The following is an 18365-nucleotide window of genomic DNA, read 5'->3' as shown; positions in this document are numbered from 1 at the left end:
AAAGGAAAATAAAAAATAACCCTGTGACTCCAAAAGACACGCAGTTGTCACTACACTTTATGAACACATTCCAAAGACTTAGGTAAAGAAACTGCTGTTTATCTTGTGAAGAGACCAAATGAAGGCTGAACGTATTCATTTTATCTGTGCACTATCTGTGCAATGAACTCTCACCCTGATTAAGGTTTTATCCTGAAGCATGGCTAATAGCATTGTAGCCAAAAGGACCCTTTCTTTCTGTCTCTAGTTAGCTGAAGTGGCTTACTGCTCTGTCTTTCAGTGGTAACAAATTCTCGTGCAAAAAGGGATTGACCTGCAGCTCTGAAAGAGATGGTAAATTGTGACTGGAAGTTTTAATTATCTACTTGCTCACAGAAGGGAGAAAGTACTTATTTCCTAGTTTGAGCATGTTACAGGCAGGGAATTTGGAAAGATCTGAGGAACTGTCATGTCCAGAACCTGTAGTGCTGTCAGACAAAGCCCTGATTCTCTACAGTGTGGTGGGCTGAGCCTTGCATGTGATTAGTAGTTGGGAGTTCAGTATTTGTGCACTGCTGCTGCATCCTTGATTCTGAGTACTCTGAGGACCTGTTATCACAGAAGTTGAAAGTAGAAATACTTGAAAATAATTCTCTGATAAACGTAACAATCAGTATATCTATTGTGTGGCTTTACAGTGCACATCAGATTCACATATTTCAATACAGACTGTGAGCTGTTCAGGCTTCAGTGGGGTAGTAATGACCTGCATGGAAAAGCTGTGGAATTGCTGGGATGTTGTAATGCTGAGAACAGCCAACTGAGCTAGACCCACTGACTTCAAATCTGACTTGTGTTTGTGTACAGCTCAGTAGAATGTGGTCTATGTGTTGTGGGGTTTTTTGTTTGTTTGTTTGGTTGGTTTGTTTTGTTTAAAGACTGAGTGACTCTTACAGTTTTGGATTGGATCTATGTTTTCCTATGTATTAGAAACAATACTGAATGTCCACAAGTGTGGTGTGTGCACTGGTGTCCTGCAACCTTTCAGTATGTTATACGTCTGTGAAAAGAGCCGCTTGATTCTGAGACACTTGGTAAGGCCCTGAGTAATTTGGCTTACTTGTAATTTGGGGCATTTTCCAAGCGTTAGTCCTACAGAAATTGTTTTAAACTATGATGCGTTTTTCAGCTTAATTGAAAGCCTGCCCCATTTAAACCTGCCCAGTTTATGTCCAGGTATAGTTAAAAGCAATTTCCTTAGGAAAAGCTTCCTACTGGGAGGAAGACATTTTCATCCTACCTGTGAGGAGTCAGGCTTTGTAATTATGTTTCTTCATCTGACTGAGAAGCCACTGCTCTAAATATCCCATTTCTGATTTGCAAATGTGCAGCCACAAGGACTGACAGGCGACAGCTACTGTGACTGCAAGTGATGCAGGCTACTAAAATGTTATTTTCCATTTTCCTTCTTAAAGGACAGTATTTAGGGTGTGTTTGTTTGACACTGTTGTAATTTAGTTCACACTTCATTTTGTAGGAAAAAAGTTAAAAGGAAAAAATGTCAAAAGTCACACATTCTAAATATCTTCTTTGGCACCTAAATAATTTTTCAAAGTGGTGTGTAAGCTTTGCAGTCAGCTGAAGACAAGGGAGGGCCCACTGGGGGGGGAGGGGAGGGGCAGAAGGGAAGAGGAGCCACCAGGTTTCTATGTTATAGCCACATTATGGCTTATTTTGAAAGGCAAGTCCAGGTTCAGCACCTTGCTCAAATGTGCTCCTGAGCTTACTATGTAAGCACCTAGAGACCCAGAAAAAAAATTCTCAGTGTATTGATGTATAGGAATAAAAGCTGGCAAATGTAATTTCTGAAACTCATTAACATTTCTCTGTAAGTGACGTGGTTCTAAGTGCTGGTGTTTCATTCTTAGCATTGTCAGTGCCAGGCATACAAGACGACCTGTCTTTGACAAGAAGTAGCTGGCTTTGGAGGGGAACATACCTGTTGCAGTGCAGCAGGTTTTTTTGCCTTGTGTTCATTTGCTCTTTGCAGAAATAGTAACTTTACATGGTGGTGGCAATTTCAGAAGGCACGTTAGTGGGTAAAGTGTGAGTGAAGAAGGTGTTGGATTGTTAAGATTTGACAGAATTTTGTAAATGTGTTTCATTTTGCCTTTATACAAAGACTAAGAGCTTGGCTGCATTTTGTGAGAAGCTTTCTGTGGAATAGTTAAGAGTAAGAACAGTCTTAACAAGTCCTGTAGAAGTTTCTGTCAGCATTCCTTTGATGAGCAAAAAATATGTGGACTACAGGATTTGCATAAAAGTGCACTTTCAAGTATTTTCTACAGTGGCACCCTCATTTACATATTGCCTTTAATCTGACAGGTTTTAAGTGTGAGGGAAGTTAGCAAGTGTTCCTTAGTTTCACTTTTTTTTTTTTTTTATGAAGTTGCTTCAGTGTCTTTTCCCCTTGTTCTTCCTTTGATTAGTGGTACTTGAAAAATGCTGTAACTCCCTTCTTTCCCCCTTTTTTGTGGCACCTTGCTCTTCCTCCAGCACCTGTTGGGTGCTCAACTTTGATGCCCCCCACACCTGGCAGCTGAAAACCAATGCCATACTCAGATCTTCCTGGCACCAGTGCCTCCCATTCCTATCACATCTCTGATGCTTCATGTATGAAATTAACAATCAGACTTTAATATAATACACAGAAGTCTTTGCTTGCAAGAATAATTTTTTTTTATATGAATGCTGTTCTGTTTCTTTTTTTTTTTCATCTGGTGGGTGCATCTGTGAAAATGCTTGGGTTGCACGTTATAGTTATTTAGTTTCTGAATCACTGTACTGTATTGATACAACAGCACCATTTTAATTAATGTTGCAGGTTTCTGTCAAATTATTCTAAGTATGTAGCAGATTCTTGCCTTTGAACAATAGCAGTATTCGAAGCTTGGTTTAGAGAACTAATTTTTTATTGCTGAAAACAACTTATTCTAACAAAATGAATTCTGCTTACTGCTTAAACCTGTGTTTATAAAGCTGTTCCCTGAGATAATGGTGTACCATTTCGTCTTTGTTAATTGTATATTCATGTAAGAAAAACTATCTAGAACTTCCTTTTTTTTTTCTCCCAGACAAGAAAGAAGAACTGTCTGCAGCAAGTTTTGCTTTGCTGCCTTCCTTTTTCTCACTGTGTTTCTTCCCCACCCCCATAACTGCTGGCCCCAGTTTCTTTCCCCTTTGCACTGACAGCTTTTTTCCCAATAAGCATCTTTACAGTATCAGGGAAAATAGGGATGGGGGGATACTGAGCAGTCATCTAGTCATTCCTCTGTCCCAGGACATGACCAACTCTGCTTGGCAGTCTTTTGTCTGTCCTGCTTCACAAAGCCCACAGGGATGAAGATTTCTCCTTTCCAGGCAAAATATTGGACTGCTTAATCCGTTTTGTTTTACCTTTGCAGTGTTTCTCTGTCTGAAATTATTCACTGTTACTATCAAGAGAATTACCTGAGATGGTATTTCTCAGCATGTTTTTGTCATTCCTGTTCCATTACCAAATTGAGTGCATGCTAATTAGCTCATCCTGGTGTACTTTTGCGTTTGTTTGTAATCTGCAAGTGTAATGATTTTGGAGTATAGGTACTGAATTTTTGGGAAACTCACCACCCACAAAGATTTCTCTCTTTGTATTTTTTTTAGTAGTTTCCAATGCACTTCCCTAATCTATTCTGTCATGACAAATTGTACTTCCATATTAGGTTACAGAATGTGTCAGAGATGGGCTTCCTATAAATACAAATGACATGCTTTATGAAGTTCACAGGATCACAGGATGTTAGGGGTTGGAAGGGACCTCTGGAGATCATCGAGTCCAACCCCCTTGCAAGAGCAGGACCATAGAATCTAGCACAGGTTGCACAGGAACATATTCAGATGGGTCTTGAAAGACTCCAGAGAAGGAGACTCCACAGCCTCTCTTGGGAACCTGTCCCAGTGCTCCGTGACCCTCAGTGGAGAAGTTCCTCCTCATGTTGAGGTGGAAGCTCCCATGCTGTAGTTGATATCCATTGCCCCTTGTCCTATCCCAGGGTGCAAGTGAGCAGAGCCTGTCCCCTCCCTCTTGACACCCAACCCTCAGATACTTATTAACATTAAATTCCCTCTCAGTCTTTTTCAGAGTAAACAGCCCCAGGTCTCTCAGCCTCTCCTCATAGGGCAGTGCTCCAGTCCCTTCATAATCCTGGTAGCCCTCCATTACCTCTATGAGAACAGATTTTTTTAAGAGGAATTACTTATTGCTTATTCTGAAGATCTCTTAGGACGTATCGTACTTGCATTCATTTGTCTTATGGAGCAGTTCTAGATTGCAACATTCTGAATAGTTTTGAAGTATTGCAGGTGGCTCACTTTTCCTTTTGTATCAAGTATGCTGACTTGTAGTTGCAATTGTTTCTTGATGTGGTCCTCAGAGTCCTAACTGCTTATTTCTGAAATTTCTTAATAAAAAGCTTTCTTTAAAAATATATAGGGACAGACATATGAGACATATGAGATCACAAATGATGCAAAAGTAGTCTGATAAGTCAAATGTCACAAGTTATAGCTAGCAATGTGTGTGTGAGCTGCAGCCTTGCAGTGGTGTGAGTTTCACACCTGGGAGATGTACTTTCCAATGCTGTAGGATATTTAGGAATGGAGTTTTTCAAGTCTTACTGACATGTGCTAAGATGTACTTTTGTAAGAACTGTTTGCCCTGGATGCAGTAGGCCTAGGAAGAAGAAGTGATGCTCGTATGTTTACACATTCATCAATACATGCATTTATGCATGCAGTGCACAAGCTATGTGTGCACTTAACACTTTCCTCTTATAATTCTTGGAATTGGCACAAAGAGTTTGTCCCAAAAAGTCGAATGTTGGAAGAAGAAAATGAGGACGAAATCAGTAGTTCCTCAGCTGGCTATGGCAACAGCTAGTTCTTAGTCGTTCTCATCCTCTCACCCATAAAATCAGCATAAAATTGACCTAACATTGCCAGATGAGATGGGGTAGCTGGAAAATAATCCTCAGGGAAAAGAAAATTCAGTTGTTGTAAATCTGAAGATAAAGTGTGTAGAGTTGCAGAACCGGATTACACTTCTGCTTTTTATTTCTAAGTCAGTACCCTTTTGTTTCTGGCTCTGCAGCACTTGTGAGAAGTTGCCACAGAGATGTGTCAGATACTGCCTGAGCCTAACTCCAGAAGCACAAACAAACAAGCTTTTGAAAAAAGCCCGATCTGTGGCTCAGATAATTATCATAACAACCCCAAGGCTTTTTATAGGTGTTAGGGCTTGGTTTACAGAGAGTGAAGGCATAGAAAGAGTATAGTAACCTTTCTTTCTGAAGCACAAGTCACATCAGATTTTCATACTTAATAAAAGTATGGCAAGTACCTACTAAAATAACCGGTGAAAAGCCAGTAATAACAACTGCAAAACCCAGCACAAAGCAGTTGGTGAAGTCTTGGAGGCATGTAGTATTTGCTGAATATAGCACTGAATGTTTTTCTTGAATTGAGTCAGGGATATTTTTTTAAAGTGTTAGCTTTTTTTTTTTCTCCTTTTTTTTTTTCTTTTTCATGAAATGGTATTAGGACCATTATTCAGCCTATTTAGATCACATGAATCTAATTATCTTCTCATGATACAAATATCTTTTCATGGTATGAAGATAAATGTTATACCTGTAGTTCAGTGAACTGGAATTTGCTTCAGAGTTTTTAAAATTGAGTGACACCAATGTAGTATGAGAGTACCTTAATAATATAAAGTGAAGATAGCAAACTGAGCAGGACTCTAAATAATAGTTGCAGGTTTTATATCTATTAGCATATCAGGGCACCAAAAGAAGTTCTTGGACCTGTTGGTGTTGTTACCAGTAGGTAAAAGGCACTCCTGTGAGTGGAGTCTTCAGCTCCATTGGCACCTTACCGAGGTGTGAATTATTCCCATTTTTTTGACCTCAAACCCAAATTACCTAAACCCAAGTTTTGCTTAATTCTGAGATTGCACTTTGTTCCTGATTATGACATTTAAAATTGCTCTTGGAGGTTTTGCTGTTGGGATCTGCTTCCTTTTTAGAAGCCTGGCAGTTACACTTAGCCACTGTTGACCCTGAGGAAAAAAAAAAAAAAAAGACTCCAATTTAGGAGTTGGTACATGAAACACTTTACAAACTATCAGAAAGCTCTGTGATTTTGTTACTGTGTTACTAAGGCGTTGGATATACTGACTGCTTCTCATGTAATTGTACTTCACATCTGCCAAAATAATCTGCCTGGTTTTACTGCTATGAAGAGGCAAGCTTGCCAAGTCCATTCATCCCTGGCCATGCTCTCTGTCAGCCTCCCTCTCTGCAGAGCAGGCCATGTGCTGGCTTGCAGGCAGGTGCTCTCCAGTTTTGCAATAGAAGCAGCTATAAATGATACAACAAGACTTAGAAACATAGAATTATTAGGGTTGGAAGGGACCTCACGGATCATCTAGTTCCACCCCCCTGCCATAGACAGGAACACCTCACACTAGATCATGTTCCTCAGAGCCACATCCAGCCTGGCCTTAAAAACCTCCAGGGATGAGGCTTCTACCTCCCTAGACAACCTGTTCCAGTGTCTCACCACCCTCATGGTGAAGAACTTCTTCCTAACATCCAATCTGAATCTACCCATTTCTATTTTTGTTCCATTCCCCTCAGTCCTGTCATTACCTGACACACTAAAAAGTCCCTCCCCAGCTTTCTTGTAGGCCCCCTTCAGATACTGGAAGGCCACAATAAGGTCTTTTTGGAGTCTTCTCCAGACTGAGCAGCTCCAACTCTCTCAGTCTGTCCTCATAGGAGAGGTGCTCCAGCCTTCTAATCATCCTTGTGGCCCTTCTCTGGACCTGCTCTATCATGTCTAGATCCTTTCTAACTAGGGGGTCCAGAACTGGATGCAGTACTCCAGGTAGGGTCTCACCAGAGTAGAGGGTGAGAATCACCTCCCTCAGCTTGCTGGCTATGCTTCTCTTGATGCAATTGGCTCTCTGGGCTGCAAGTGCACACTGGTGGCTTGTGTTGAGCTTCTCATCCACCAGCACCCCCAAGTCCTTTTCTTCCATAACAGGCGATAAGAAACTGAATGAGAAGCTGCTAGCAACCAGCTTGCATTTCAGAAGGTCTAGAAAATGCTTAAGGCTGGATTGCTGCTGGGTGAAGCAGTCTAGCTCTCTTCTCACCACAACTCCCTATTCCCCATTTTTCCTTCCTTTTTTTGTCTGGCACTAAAGCAATGGTTTTGGGGAACTGATCTAATTGACTGACCTGGAAAATTCCAGACAGTTGGTTTGATCTTGATCGGTTCCCTTATCTGGTTCAGTGTGTAGCTGTGGAAGCTGTGGACTGCAGTGGGATTGCTTGTTTGCCGAGAAGTGTATGCATGAAATGTTTGTGGACATAGGACCTTAGATAAGCAAGCTCTTTCTAAGTGTTGTGTTTGTTTATGTATTTATTTATTTAGCACAATTTCCAGTGATTTTTAGCAAGTAACTTATCAATTACTTAACATTGAGTATTTGGTAGCTGTTACTGTGATTGCTGCTCCTTGAATTTATCAACAATCACTATTGATATATAAAACCATTAGTTTTTCAGGATAGTAAATTGGAATAAAAATATGTGATCCCTTACAGCATGGTAACTGAGATGTTCAAAACTCCTGTGTATAGGGTCATTACACAATAATATTTGATTTAAATACGCCCAAAATAGACGGAGGAAAAATGTCTCTATTTTAGTAACTGCATTTATTTGCACACATTTTGTATAAGCATAGCATCTTACCTCATTTCCTGTCTGCCTCCAAAAGTTCTTGTTCCCCGTAGTATATGGAGGAAGATTCCTTGTGCAAAATACATAGATTTTCACAAATAATAGCTGCAGAAGCCTGCCCAGATGTTTTTAGGAGCAAAACCATGCTTGTCCTATATGAAGAGTCAAATTGCCACATTTTCATCCAAAGTGTCAATTAGATTTGAATTAGGTGAAAATTAGGTCTACAGTGTGGTGGAGTTGATTGAGAAGTTGAATTTTGCAACATGTCTGAAATGTATGTTCCACTGTTGGGTTTGCCATCTGTCCTGGGGTGGCAGAGGAGCACTGCCTTCAGACTCCAGCTCCTTGTGAGTGGCCAGTGGCAAGTGCAGGCACAGCAGCTGTGTGTTGAACAGTAGGATCTGAAATCAGCATCTGGGAGTGAAAAATACCATCACTGGCTTCAGTTTGCAGCAGCAAACATACATAGGAGGATGAAGAAGAGTAGGAACCTCTGTACTTTGTCAAAAAGTGGAGAGCTCTCCTGTTCTGATGTAAAGCATATCAATGAGAAGGGAGTTTCAGGTTTATCAGACAGGGCTAGACTGAAGTGGAAATCCAAAGACACTTCCTGTATCTTGGCTTCTCAGAACACTGGAACCTCAGCAGCTCCTGGGGTAGCCACAAAGTTGCAGTTACCAAGCAGTACCCTCTGGCACTTACTGGTGGGTTTCTCCATTCCTTTTCCTACCTCCTGCATCCAGAGCTGTTGGCTGCACACTTAGCAGCAGAAGGGTCAACCCGGCACTGGCTAAGGCATAGGTGGAAATTTTAAGAGCTCTCCCACTAGTCTAGGCTTTGGCACCGAGCAGGGCCTACCTTGTAGGAAGATGTGTAATTTCACTTTTAGCACATGGACAAATGCTGCTGCCCATCTGTAGTATAGAAGTGCTGTGAAGCTGTATGGGTGTTTGTGATACAGTTTCACAGTGGCACCTCGGGAAGATTTTCTGTCACGGGAGATTAAAGCTTGGAGGGGGTTGAGAAGCATAATTTGTTCTTTTGTTCGGGTTGTTGCATTAGATGTCTTAAAAAGAATGTTAATTGTAGGCTAATATATAGCTTAAATAACACAGATTATTTTGATAGTGAACAGTTTATGATAGGTTAATGAAAACTTTTAAGATCTGATTGAATTGCTGATTTTAAATGTCTCTGTACAGAAAATGCTCAAATTTGGTTCTAAACTCTTCCTTGAGAGTGTTGGTTACATTGGCACTATCTTTAAAATCACAAATGATATTTTCCTATACCTCATAGAGATCTTTCCCCCCCCCCCCCTTATAATTTTATACCTTTTTTTTGTTTTCTAGGATGGAAAAAGGTTTTAGATCACTTTATTTCCTATTTAAATTGAAATGTGGAAATAGAACAGATGCTGAAAAGATGAAGTACTCAAAGGTTAAAAAGAAAGATTTGAATATGAAAATTGTTCAGTATATTATAACCCGCTGTCATGTAAAACAACAAACATACAGCTTCATAAATATGAAATGAGTCTTTTTAATAATCCAGTATCTTCCTTAGTTTTTAGATACTTTTTTGCACTTGCCTCAAAGCTTGACGCTAAGCTGACCCTCTCTTTAATATTAATGCACTCTGACTGTAATACTCTGTTTCTTTGCCTCTGATTAATGCTGTCTGTCAATTATTTACAGATCCAGTGGTACTGTGGAAGTTCCCGGAGGACTTTGGAGACCAGGTTGGAAACATGAGATTGAACTTTTTTTTTAATGTTAGAATAATAATAAAAAAGCTCTCCTATTCAGCTTTGGAGAGGCAGATGCTAATGATAGCAGGGAGGATGTCTTCACCCAACTGGTGGCTTGGTGATTAGAATGCCTTTGTGACAGGAATATGTAATAGCAGTTGTAGAGCACCGTATATTATGCTAATTCTCTATATCGCCGTACTTTCTAGAAACTATTTCTGTTGGAGGTACTGGGTTTTTATCTGTGGTAGGATTGAAAATGTGGAAAATTTATCAACTAAACTTTGCCAGATGTTGAGGTTATAAATTGTCTTAACAAACCCTGCCAGAATAAAGAAGTTGAAAAGCTGCCCATGTATGGTCTTTTAATGTCAGAACTTGTATATCCTATTCTTTTAATCCTTTATGATGAAAACCATTTTAGAGATACTCTAATTATTTGCTTGTAGAAAAAAAATACTAATTCTCTGACCATTATAAGAGACAATTATTTAAACTTACTGATTTTTGAAAGCATGAAAATCCTGTCTTCTTGTGTTAATAATCCTCAAGGGAAGTTTGTACATACAGGACTGATGGATGGTTTCACTGTTGTAGTGATAGCAAAGATATTAGTTAGTGTGTTAGAGGTTCCCCCCCCCCCAACTCTTTTATTACAGTCATTAACAATGGAATTTAATGAACAATGGAATAAAATGAAATGAAACTTTTATTATTAAGCTGCTTTTAGGTAAGTTTCTTCCGTGGAAGTATTTTTATTTTCATAAACACCAATACATAAACCCACAAAACAGAACAAATATCTCTGACTCAGTGCCTCTCTTTGCTCTTCTTTTTAAACTCATACTGAGTCAAACATATTCTTTGTTGGTAATATCACCACAGCAGATGATCTGGAAATATCTTTGGAGAGAACATCTTAAATTGTTTATTTATTTATTTAAAAATCAATAGTACAGCATTCTATAAAGACAGCTGTAAGGTGATTCATGATGAAAGGAATAAATATACAAACATAGAAGGTTGGATGTCTGGTTAGGGAATAGCATCAGTCAGAAACATGTGCAGCTCATAAGACAGTGATAAATGGTACGTGAGCAAAGTGTGCTGTTATATGTATTCTTAGTTAGACATCCAGCAATCTTTGCTAATTTTCCTGGCTGCAGAATGATAATTTTCATTGTCATTTAAATTCTTTTCTTCTCGTTTGTTTTGTTCCTTTTCCCTAAGAAAGACTTGGATCTTAAAAAAAAAAAAGAAGGGGAAAAAAAAGGAGAAATTATGTATGGAGAAAAATGGGAGCTTATTCAGTGAGTCGAAGGTTATTCAGAGAACAGCTGTTGTAGAGAAATGATTAGAAGAGGAAGCCCACTGAAGACTGGAGTGGAATCATACAAATGGGCGATAGCCATACCTGATCTATAAAAAACAGAGTCCTTAGGCAGCTCTCCGCCTTTGCACTCTGACAAACCTATGTCTGCGTGTTGTATTTCAGCAGTGTAGGGAATCTGGTGTTTCAGGTAAATGGTTTGTGTTCCTGGAAAACACAGCATGTTTTAATCCTTATCCTTGCAAGGGAAATTTTCCTATTAGAGCCTCAGGATTTGAATGGAATATGTAACAGCTTCTACAGCAACCCCCTGAGCCAAACAGTCCAGTGAAAGAAGCAGAAGCTGCCTCTGCGCATGTGTGCCTGCGTGTTGAGCTCGGTAGGGTTGGACTGGAGACCTGAATAGCTACCACACTTTAATTTTTTTTAAAAATGAGATGTCACTATACTTGTCAAAACTAATTTCAATTTAAAAGAAGAAAAAAAAAAAGAAAAAAAAAAGGTTAAACTATAAAAAGAATATTCTGCATCCTATTTTCCAGTCATTTCTATTTTAAATGTAAAATGTGTGAGTTAGTTTTTGGATGTATCCCAAAGAATCATCTTTCCTAAAATCTAAGGGCTGTCTGTTTGCACAGAGATGTGATAACAGCGGGCAAAATATTTTCCCATCTTCCTGAATTTTTCTACAGTTTATCGTGTCACCTTTTTGTTGCTTTCATGATGCAAAGAAAACTTGTCTAAGCCATTTTGATATATTCTTCCTCTTTCTTACATTTGTCCTCTGAGTATGCCTGAACTCTCCAATGCTTACTTATCCCTAATCCTCTCTCTTATTCTTGTGGCCTGCCATTTGTTTTTATTCTGGGTGGTACCCTTCTTTCAGTTATTCTTTTTTTTTGGTCTGAAATGTCAACTTTTGAAAATCTTGTTTTGTGAAATACTCCATCTGTTTTGGATGGGATGTTGAAACTACTGATGATCAGGAAAAAGAAAAGATGAGGGATTTGTCATAATCACTTACTCACATGCAGTCTATTAGGTAAAAGAAATATTAAGGTTGGTACCACAAAAGAATTTGCAGATTTCCTTGCTGATTTCCCTATCTGCCAAGACTGCAGGGAAACCTCTTATTTTCTATCTGGTAATTCTTCAGATGCCAGAATAAGAAGGAAAGAACACAGAATGGGAGAAGGAAAAAGCCATATTGCTTCAAGGCAATGAATGAAAAATACTTCTCTTTGTTACTTTGCCAGGAGTATTATAGAAAGTTGGCTTTGGGTGTTTTTTAAAGATTTTGTTTGTTTGGGTTTTTTTTGTGGTGGTGAGACTAAGCCACTTTATAGTGACTCTCAGAACTATCAGTAACACAATGAACTCGAGCTGGACAGAATTATAAGTACAAAGAAACACACTACCATGTCAAAGAAAATCTTTATTAAAAAATACCCCTAAAGCTGAAAGAATTAATCTGAGACATCTTAGAGTTACAGTTTATCATTGTGCTGGCAATAATTCTGTAAACACAGTTTATCATCATGCTGGCAATAATGCTGTAAACATGACTTGGACAATATTGAAAAAGCTCTGAGTAATCTCAGCACTGTGGAAAATATGTTGAGATTCCAGATTTGAGCATATCTAGGCTCTTCTATGGTTATCCTCAATAGCTCACATTTAGATAAGGAATCGGTTGTAGCCATTTAATGGATTTTAGTGTTTTGGGGTTGTGGGTTTTTTTGTTTAAAATGTTTTTTGAATGTATATGTCTACAGACTCTGTCATGTAGTATGTTCAAAATTCCCCTTGTGCTCATTAAAGTTTTTATGATAGTAGATGTATATTTTTCATATTGAAATTTCTGTTTTGGCTATGCAGTCTGTTTAGGCTATGGTTTAATTTCAGCCTTGCAAATTTGTTTTCAAAGTCTGTACAAAGAAAACAATAATGCTGTGATATCTGGGGGAGAAAATAGTGGGTTTTGAAAAGAAAGTATTTTTGAAGTGCTTTCATCACCTTTGCTTCCAAAATGAAACACTTTGTAACTGTTGAGAAAGAAAATTTGTGTCTCTGCAGAAATTGATGTCACCTAGCAGATCCTCAGTTCTAATGCTGGCAGTTTCCTCATGGCAGTAGAGTCAGGGCCAAAACCCTACTGATGTCAGATGTGTCCAGGTGCCTCCAGTATGCTTCTATTCATAGGTGTTGTGGAAAAAAAAACCACTCAATCTCCCAGTAATTTCATTGGGTTGAAACACTCCTGGGAAAGGGGTAGTAACTGGCACAAGGAAGGCTGAGATCACAGTGCCAATGGCACCAGCAGGTGTTAGTGGCTCTGCCAGAGGCAGTGCTGCTTCCTTTGCTGACTTAAACTTTGAAGCCTATGAAGTCTAACATTTCTTACCAAGTTAGTAATTACAGCTATTTTGGGTGCTATTAGCTGTGTAAGAATCCAGTTACTTTTTAATCTGACTGTTTATTGGCCCAAAGTGATCTCTATCTGCAATAAGCCCCAGAGTGTATAGAAAAAGCAATCCTTTGCATAGTTCTGACTCTTCTCCCTTCTAATCACATAGTAATTTTTTCTTTAGGCCTCCACTTCTCTGCTGGTGAAAAACATCTCCAGAAAGATGATACAAATAGCTTATATGGCAGGAAGTAGTCTTACCAGAAGCCACATTAGTAATGTGAAATATGACAAGGGGTTGTTGACTGAAGATGGGGGTTATGAATTGAAACTTAGCATTGGACTATTAGTTGTGTTGCAGATTCCATTCTATCTTCTCTTGCTCTCTGCTTTCTCTGCAGAGACTTGGTCAGAGTCAAAGTGCTCAGTGTCTTGCAGGATGAAATACTTAATTGCATGGATTATGGCAGTAAAATTAAAGCTTTAAATAATAATTTTTATTTAAAAAGATAAAAATATCTTGAAAAGCAAGCTCAAGTCTGTTGTCTGGGTCAAAACAATGTGTGGAAGCTAGTTGTGATGATTTCATGTTCCTCTGTGTTCTCCTCAGAGCATCAGGAACCCAAGAGGTATGAGACTGTTTACACTCTTTTCAAGGCTGCAGGCCTGCTGTTAGGGGATGCATCTCACTGGCTTTCTGCATTTGATGGCTTTGTTCTTTCATTCTGGATGAGGCATTAAATACATGTTTCAAATGTTTATGCTAAATAGATATGTGTTTCCTTTGGTGTTTTTATTAGTAAACCTTAAAAAGGGTTTTGGAATTACTTTGCTTGTGTATTAATACATTTGATTAGTTTTTTGGGTATGTTGCTATGAGAAAGGATTAATCAATCTAATGGGATGACTAATTTCAGAAGCGGTTTTGTCTCAAGTGTTACACATAATCTAGTTTAAGGATATTTTGAGTCTTGAATCCCTGTGTAACTTTGAGGAAAACAACCCAGCTGAGACGATGGCAACTTTGTGCATTGTGAGGTAAAGATAGTTTCCTCTGATTTCCTGGCGCTTAGTGTTTGAACCACATACTGTTTTTATTGAAGGATACTGTGTGTAAGGCAGCAATGCTTTCTGTCTATGCAAATCACAGATGATGAATGATCAGCAGAAAAAGCATTCAGAGGTGTTATTTGTAGTTGCTGTATTGTGTGAAGAGAAAAGATCTGTCCAGTCCTGATAAATATTTTGTGAAATAGCTGCCCACCTACACATTCTGGGAACACCCAGGGTCATTGAGACCCTTATATCATTCAAAATGTAAATTCAAGAGGTATTCCCCCAATTTATATATATACATATATTATTTTTTTTCCTAATTCATCCCAACAGAGTCAGAATAAATATTTGAGACTTTATTATCTTTATTTATTTATTTTATTGTATTTTAAAAGCCCAATATTGAAAACTTGGGTTTTTTTTTTTTGAGATTTTGAAGACAGGTGGCAACATGAGTATGCTTGTTTGTGGGATTGTGACAGTTTTGCTGTATAGAGCTTTTAAGTTAAAAATGTTGAACTTGATCAGCATATGGTACTGGCTAGCCTCATCTCTACTAGCTTTTTTGTTATCTTGTTATTGTTATAGGTCTTAATGACAGTTGTAAGCCATAGTTCTGGATGCAGGGGTTAGTCCACCCTGGGGAGGGGAGAGAGAAACAGCAGTGTGGATTATGGAAATATGAATTGATCTAAAAGGAGCTCTCTTGTAACAGAATGGGACTCAAAGAAAGACTGGAGAGAAGCTGGTGAAAAGACGATGGAATATGATGTGAAAATGATCATTTGAATGCTTTCCTTTTCATTCCCAGCTGCTGTGTTCTGGTGAAAAGGCATGCATTTGTATATCTTAAAGCTGGGTGAAAAAGGGCCAGATGAATGGAATTACTTGTTAGATATGTTTTCATTTTGAGTCAAATAAATTATGTGCATTTTAATAGACTGTATGCATATGTTAGCCATTCTTTTTTAATCATACAGCTGTGATATTGGGGGACAATATTTTATAGAAATATTCTTTTCTCTGCTCAAATAGGCACAGTATTAATATCTGACCATCCTTTTGCCTATTCTGTATCAGCCTATCATAAATAACTGTTAGTGGTTTGGCTTACTCCTACAGCCCTCAGCTATGTGCCAAACCAAAGAAGAAAAAATTAACTTATGGCTGAAACAGTGATGACAATCATTTGGAATGTCTTCCAGAAAGACTGCCAGATTGTCATGTGTGATGTTGTTGTTGATTGACCTCAACTGCCCTCAGAATATTCCACTCTAATGTCACCTAATTCCTTATTCCGTGCTACCTTACACTTTCTGATCTACTTGTTTAGTACCCTCCATCTACTTAAGTCTTCAATATGTTGCTTCTGTTGTACTTTCAGCATTGCTCCTGTGTCTCAAGCTTACTGCTGCTCTTTGAGAAATATCCTAACTAGCTCAGCCACTTCTTGTATTTGGTACTGGATGTAGTATTCCTGAACCCTCTGTTCGGTTCTTGGCTCTTGCTCTGCTTTTTGTCAATGATGGTGTTCTGCAGAACTGGGAGAGCATTTCAGGCACATCAGTTCACTGTTACTGCTACAGGTATTTGAAGTTCCATTTCAAATAATTAGTTTACATTGTGTGAATAACATAAGTTTATTTTACATATTACTTACCTTATGAATTGGCCTGGGATCACATGCCAGAATCCAAGTATGATGAAATCAAAGCCTAGTAGAAGGTATCCCTTCCCATGTCAGGGTGGGTAGAACTAGATGATCTTTAAGGTCCCTTCCAACCCAAACCATTCTATGATTCTATGAAACTCAGCCCTCACATAATTGGTTTCATTACCCTTTGTGATGTAATGTGGTTCTTCGACTTCCTCTCTACTGGCACAGCCACGGAAGCCATCATGCTCCCCCATAAGAATGCCTGTGTAGAGATAGACAAGCCCAGTCAAGGGTTTAGCTCTTGGAGTGTCTCATCTTTATCTGCATAAGTCACTGTCTATAACAGATGTTTTCTGTTGATGAGGCACCCAAGGTGTTCATTCACTCATACGCCACTTCATTTATTAACTCCTTTTAAGTTGCCAGCAAAGTCAGGGCTCACCATTACCTATGCTGTATGGTCATTTTATGGAAACATCAATGGAAAACTGTGATTCTGGAAGTACATCATGTGGTGCTGCAAGAGACAGTCTCACTCCTTAGCCTGGGCAGGCCAATTCTTGCATATAAGCGATCTGCGGAGCTGGTGCTGACCTTTCTGTGTGCATCAGTACTGAGTATTTACTGGGCAGACCAATTGTTCAGCAGGAGCTTTCTTGACAAGGAATGGCATCCTACTATTTATGGATGCTTTCTGCTTCAGAACTTGTGTTGTAGGTTACTAATTCAGTACTTCTTATTTGTACTTAAGATTTAGTTCAGGAAAAGCAGAAGTTTTGTATGTTTCACTCAGGCTGCTATTCCCAATTTGACTGTTGTAGTCATAATGCTTACTTGCTTGCTTCTGCTTTTGAAATATGCTTGAGTGAAAGAGTAATGATAGAAAACTAAGGGAGTCTGGAAGTGTAAAGTTGTATTTCAAGCAAGGTGGAGAATTTGTTACATTTTTTTTCTTTTTTGTTTTTCAGCTGTTAGCCAGCAAAAAACTTGTTTGATGGGAAAACCTCAAACTTTTCACCAGTGACACTAAGAGAAGACTTGAAAGGACTTCTGTAGTTGTAAAAAATATTTACTGGTTGTACATCCCAAAGTCTGGCAACCTCTTATCACCTATATTGAAAAGACAATGTGGTGCTGTGTGTGGAAAGAAAACATTATCTAATTTATAAAGCTGGTTTCTCCTTTCTGACTCAAAACCAATCTGCTTTTTTAACCTGTCTTTCTTGTTTCCTGTGTCTTCTACCTTGGCTACCTCCATCAAAATTATTATTGTTGGGGCTTGGTCTGGGTGTTTGTATTTATTTTGTTTGTTTGTTTTGTTTATTTCTTAGGAGTTTTTTCTTTTTTGTTGTTAGTTTTGCTTGCTTCTTTTATGATTAGGACTATGTGTAGTTTGAAGTCTCTGGTGAAATGCTAGAGTTCATGGAGTGAAAAATGATATGGAATAAAGTATGCTTGGAGTTGAAATTAGTCTGCAATGTATCAAGTGTCACCAAGAACAGAGTTTGTCATGCTTGAAACTTTATGCCTTTTTCAGTATATTTTACAAGTTCAGCTGTTTATTATTTGCAGTATACTTTTATAATTAATTTTCCATTTAAAAAAATTATTTCCATGCTGTTATGAGAAGAAACTCTTGCAATTAGGAGCCTTTCCACCTGGCTGTCAACTGTGTTCTACTTGTGGTACTCCTTGATAACCATTTCATAGACATTTCTAAGCCTGCAAACTCTACTTTAAAGGATATATTGAGTAGGTAGAGTTGGAAATGTGGCAAATAGGCTCATGTCTATCCTGAGCTATTAGAGTATTCCGAGGTGGAGGGAAAACACTAACAGGTAGAACAAATAAGAACCAATTTTCTAATATGTGCTTTATTTTATGGTGGTTATTTTTTCGCTATTGGAGAATCAGCTTCTGAACAAAGTCTGCAGGAATTCCTCAGTGTTGCTGCCAAAGGTTAATCTTAACTCACTGTTGTAAGCAGTGGTAAAAAACTTAAGATGTCTGGAGTGAAGCAAAGATTGCTGCCCTCTTAGCTATGTGGGATGACGTGGACATATTTGGATTTTGAAAGTGATGCCTAGCTTTCCTATAGTTTAAGACAATTTCTCTGTTGAGTTTCCAGATATTGTTAGAGGTGCTGTGGTAGAAAGTGTATGTTAAGAAAAGTCACCACTTCTGTACTGCGTGGTGATAGAAAGTTCTGTGTCATACTCTGGCCTTTTTTTTTTTTTGCTTGTTTTTGTAGAAAATGTAATGAATTTTCTTGAAGATGATAAATACTCTACTACCTTAAAAGTTAAGCCCACATAGTAATCTCAAGAGTGGAT

The 18365-nt window shown here is 38.5% G+C and overlaps 1 protein-coding gene across 2 annotated transcripts in view; it reads left to right on the top strand.

The window, feature by feature from the left end:
- DENND1B (DENN domain containing 1B) overlaps positions 1 to 18365 on the top strand; it is a 160458-nt gene that overhangs the window by 29002 nt on the left and 113091 nt on the right. For both annotated transcript variants that reach the window (XM_068140902.1, XM_068140903.1), the window contains exon 3: positions 9530 to 9573. In XM_068140902.1, the coding sequence (XP_067997003.1) occupies positions 9530 to 9573 (44 nt within the window). The remainder of the gene's footprint in view (positions 1 to 9529; positions 9574 to 18365) is intronic.

Source organism: Melanerpes formicivorus, unplaced genomic scaffold (assembly GCF_026170545.1).
Source record: "Melanerpes formicivorus ecotype bairdi unplaced genomic scaffold, bMelFor1.0.p_v2 SCAF_7, whole genome shotgun sequence".
Lineage (NCBI taxonomy): Eukaryota > Metazoa > Chordata > Aves > Piciformes > Picidae > Melanerpes > Melanerpes formicivorus.
The sequence above is the reverse complement of the archived record's forward strand: the minus strand, read 5'-3'. Positions and strand labels throughout refer to the sequence as shown.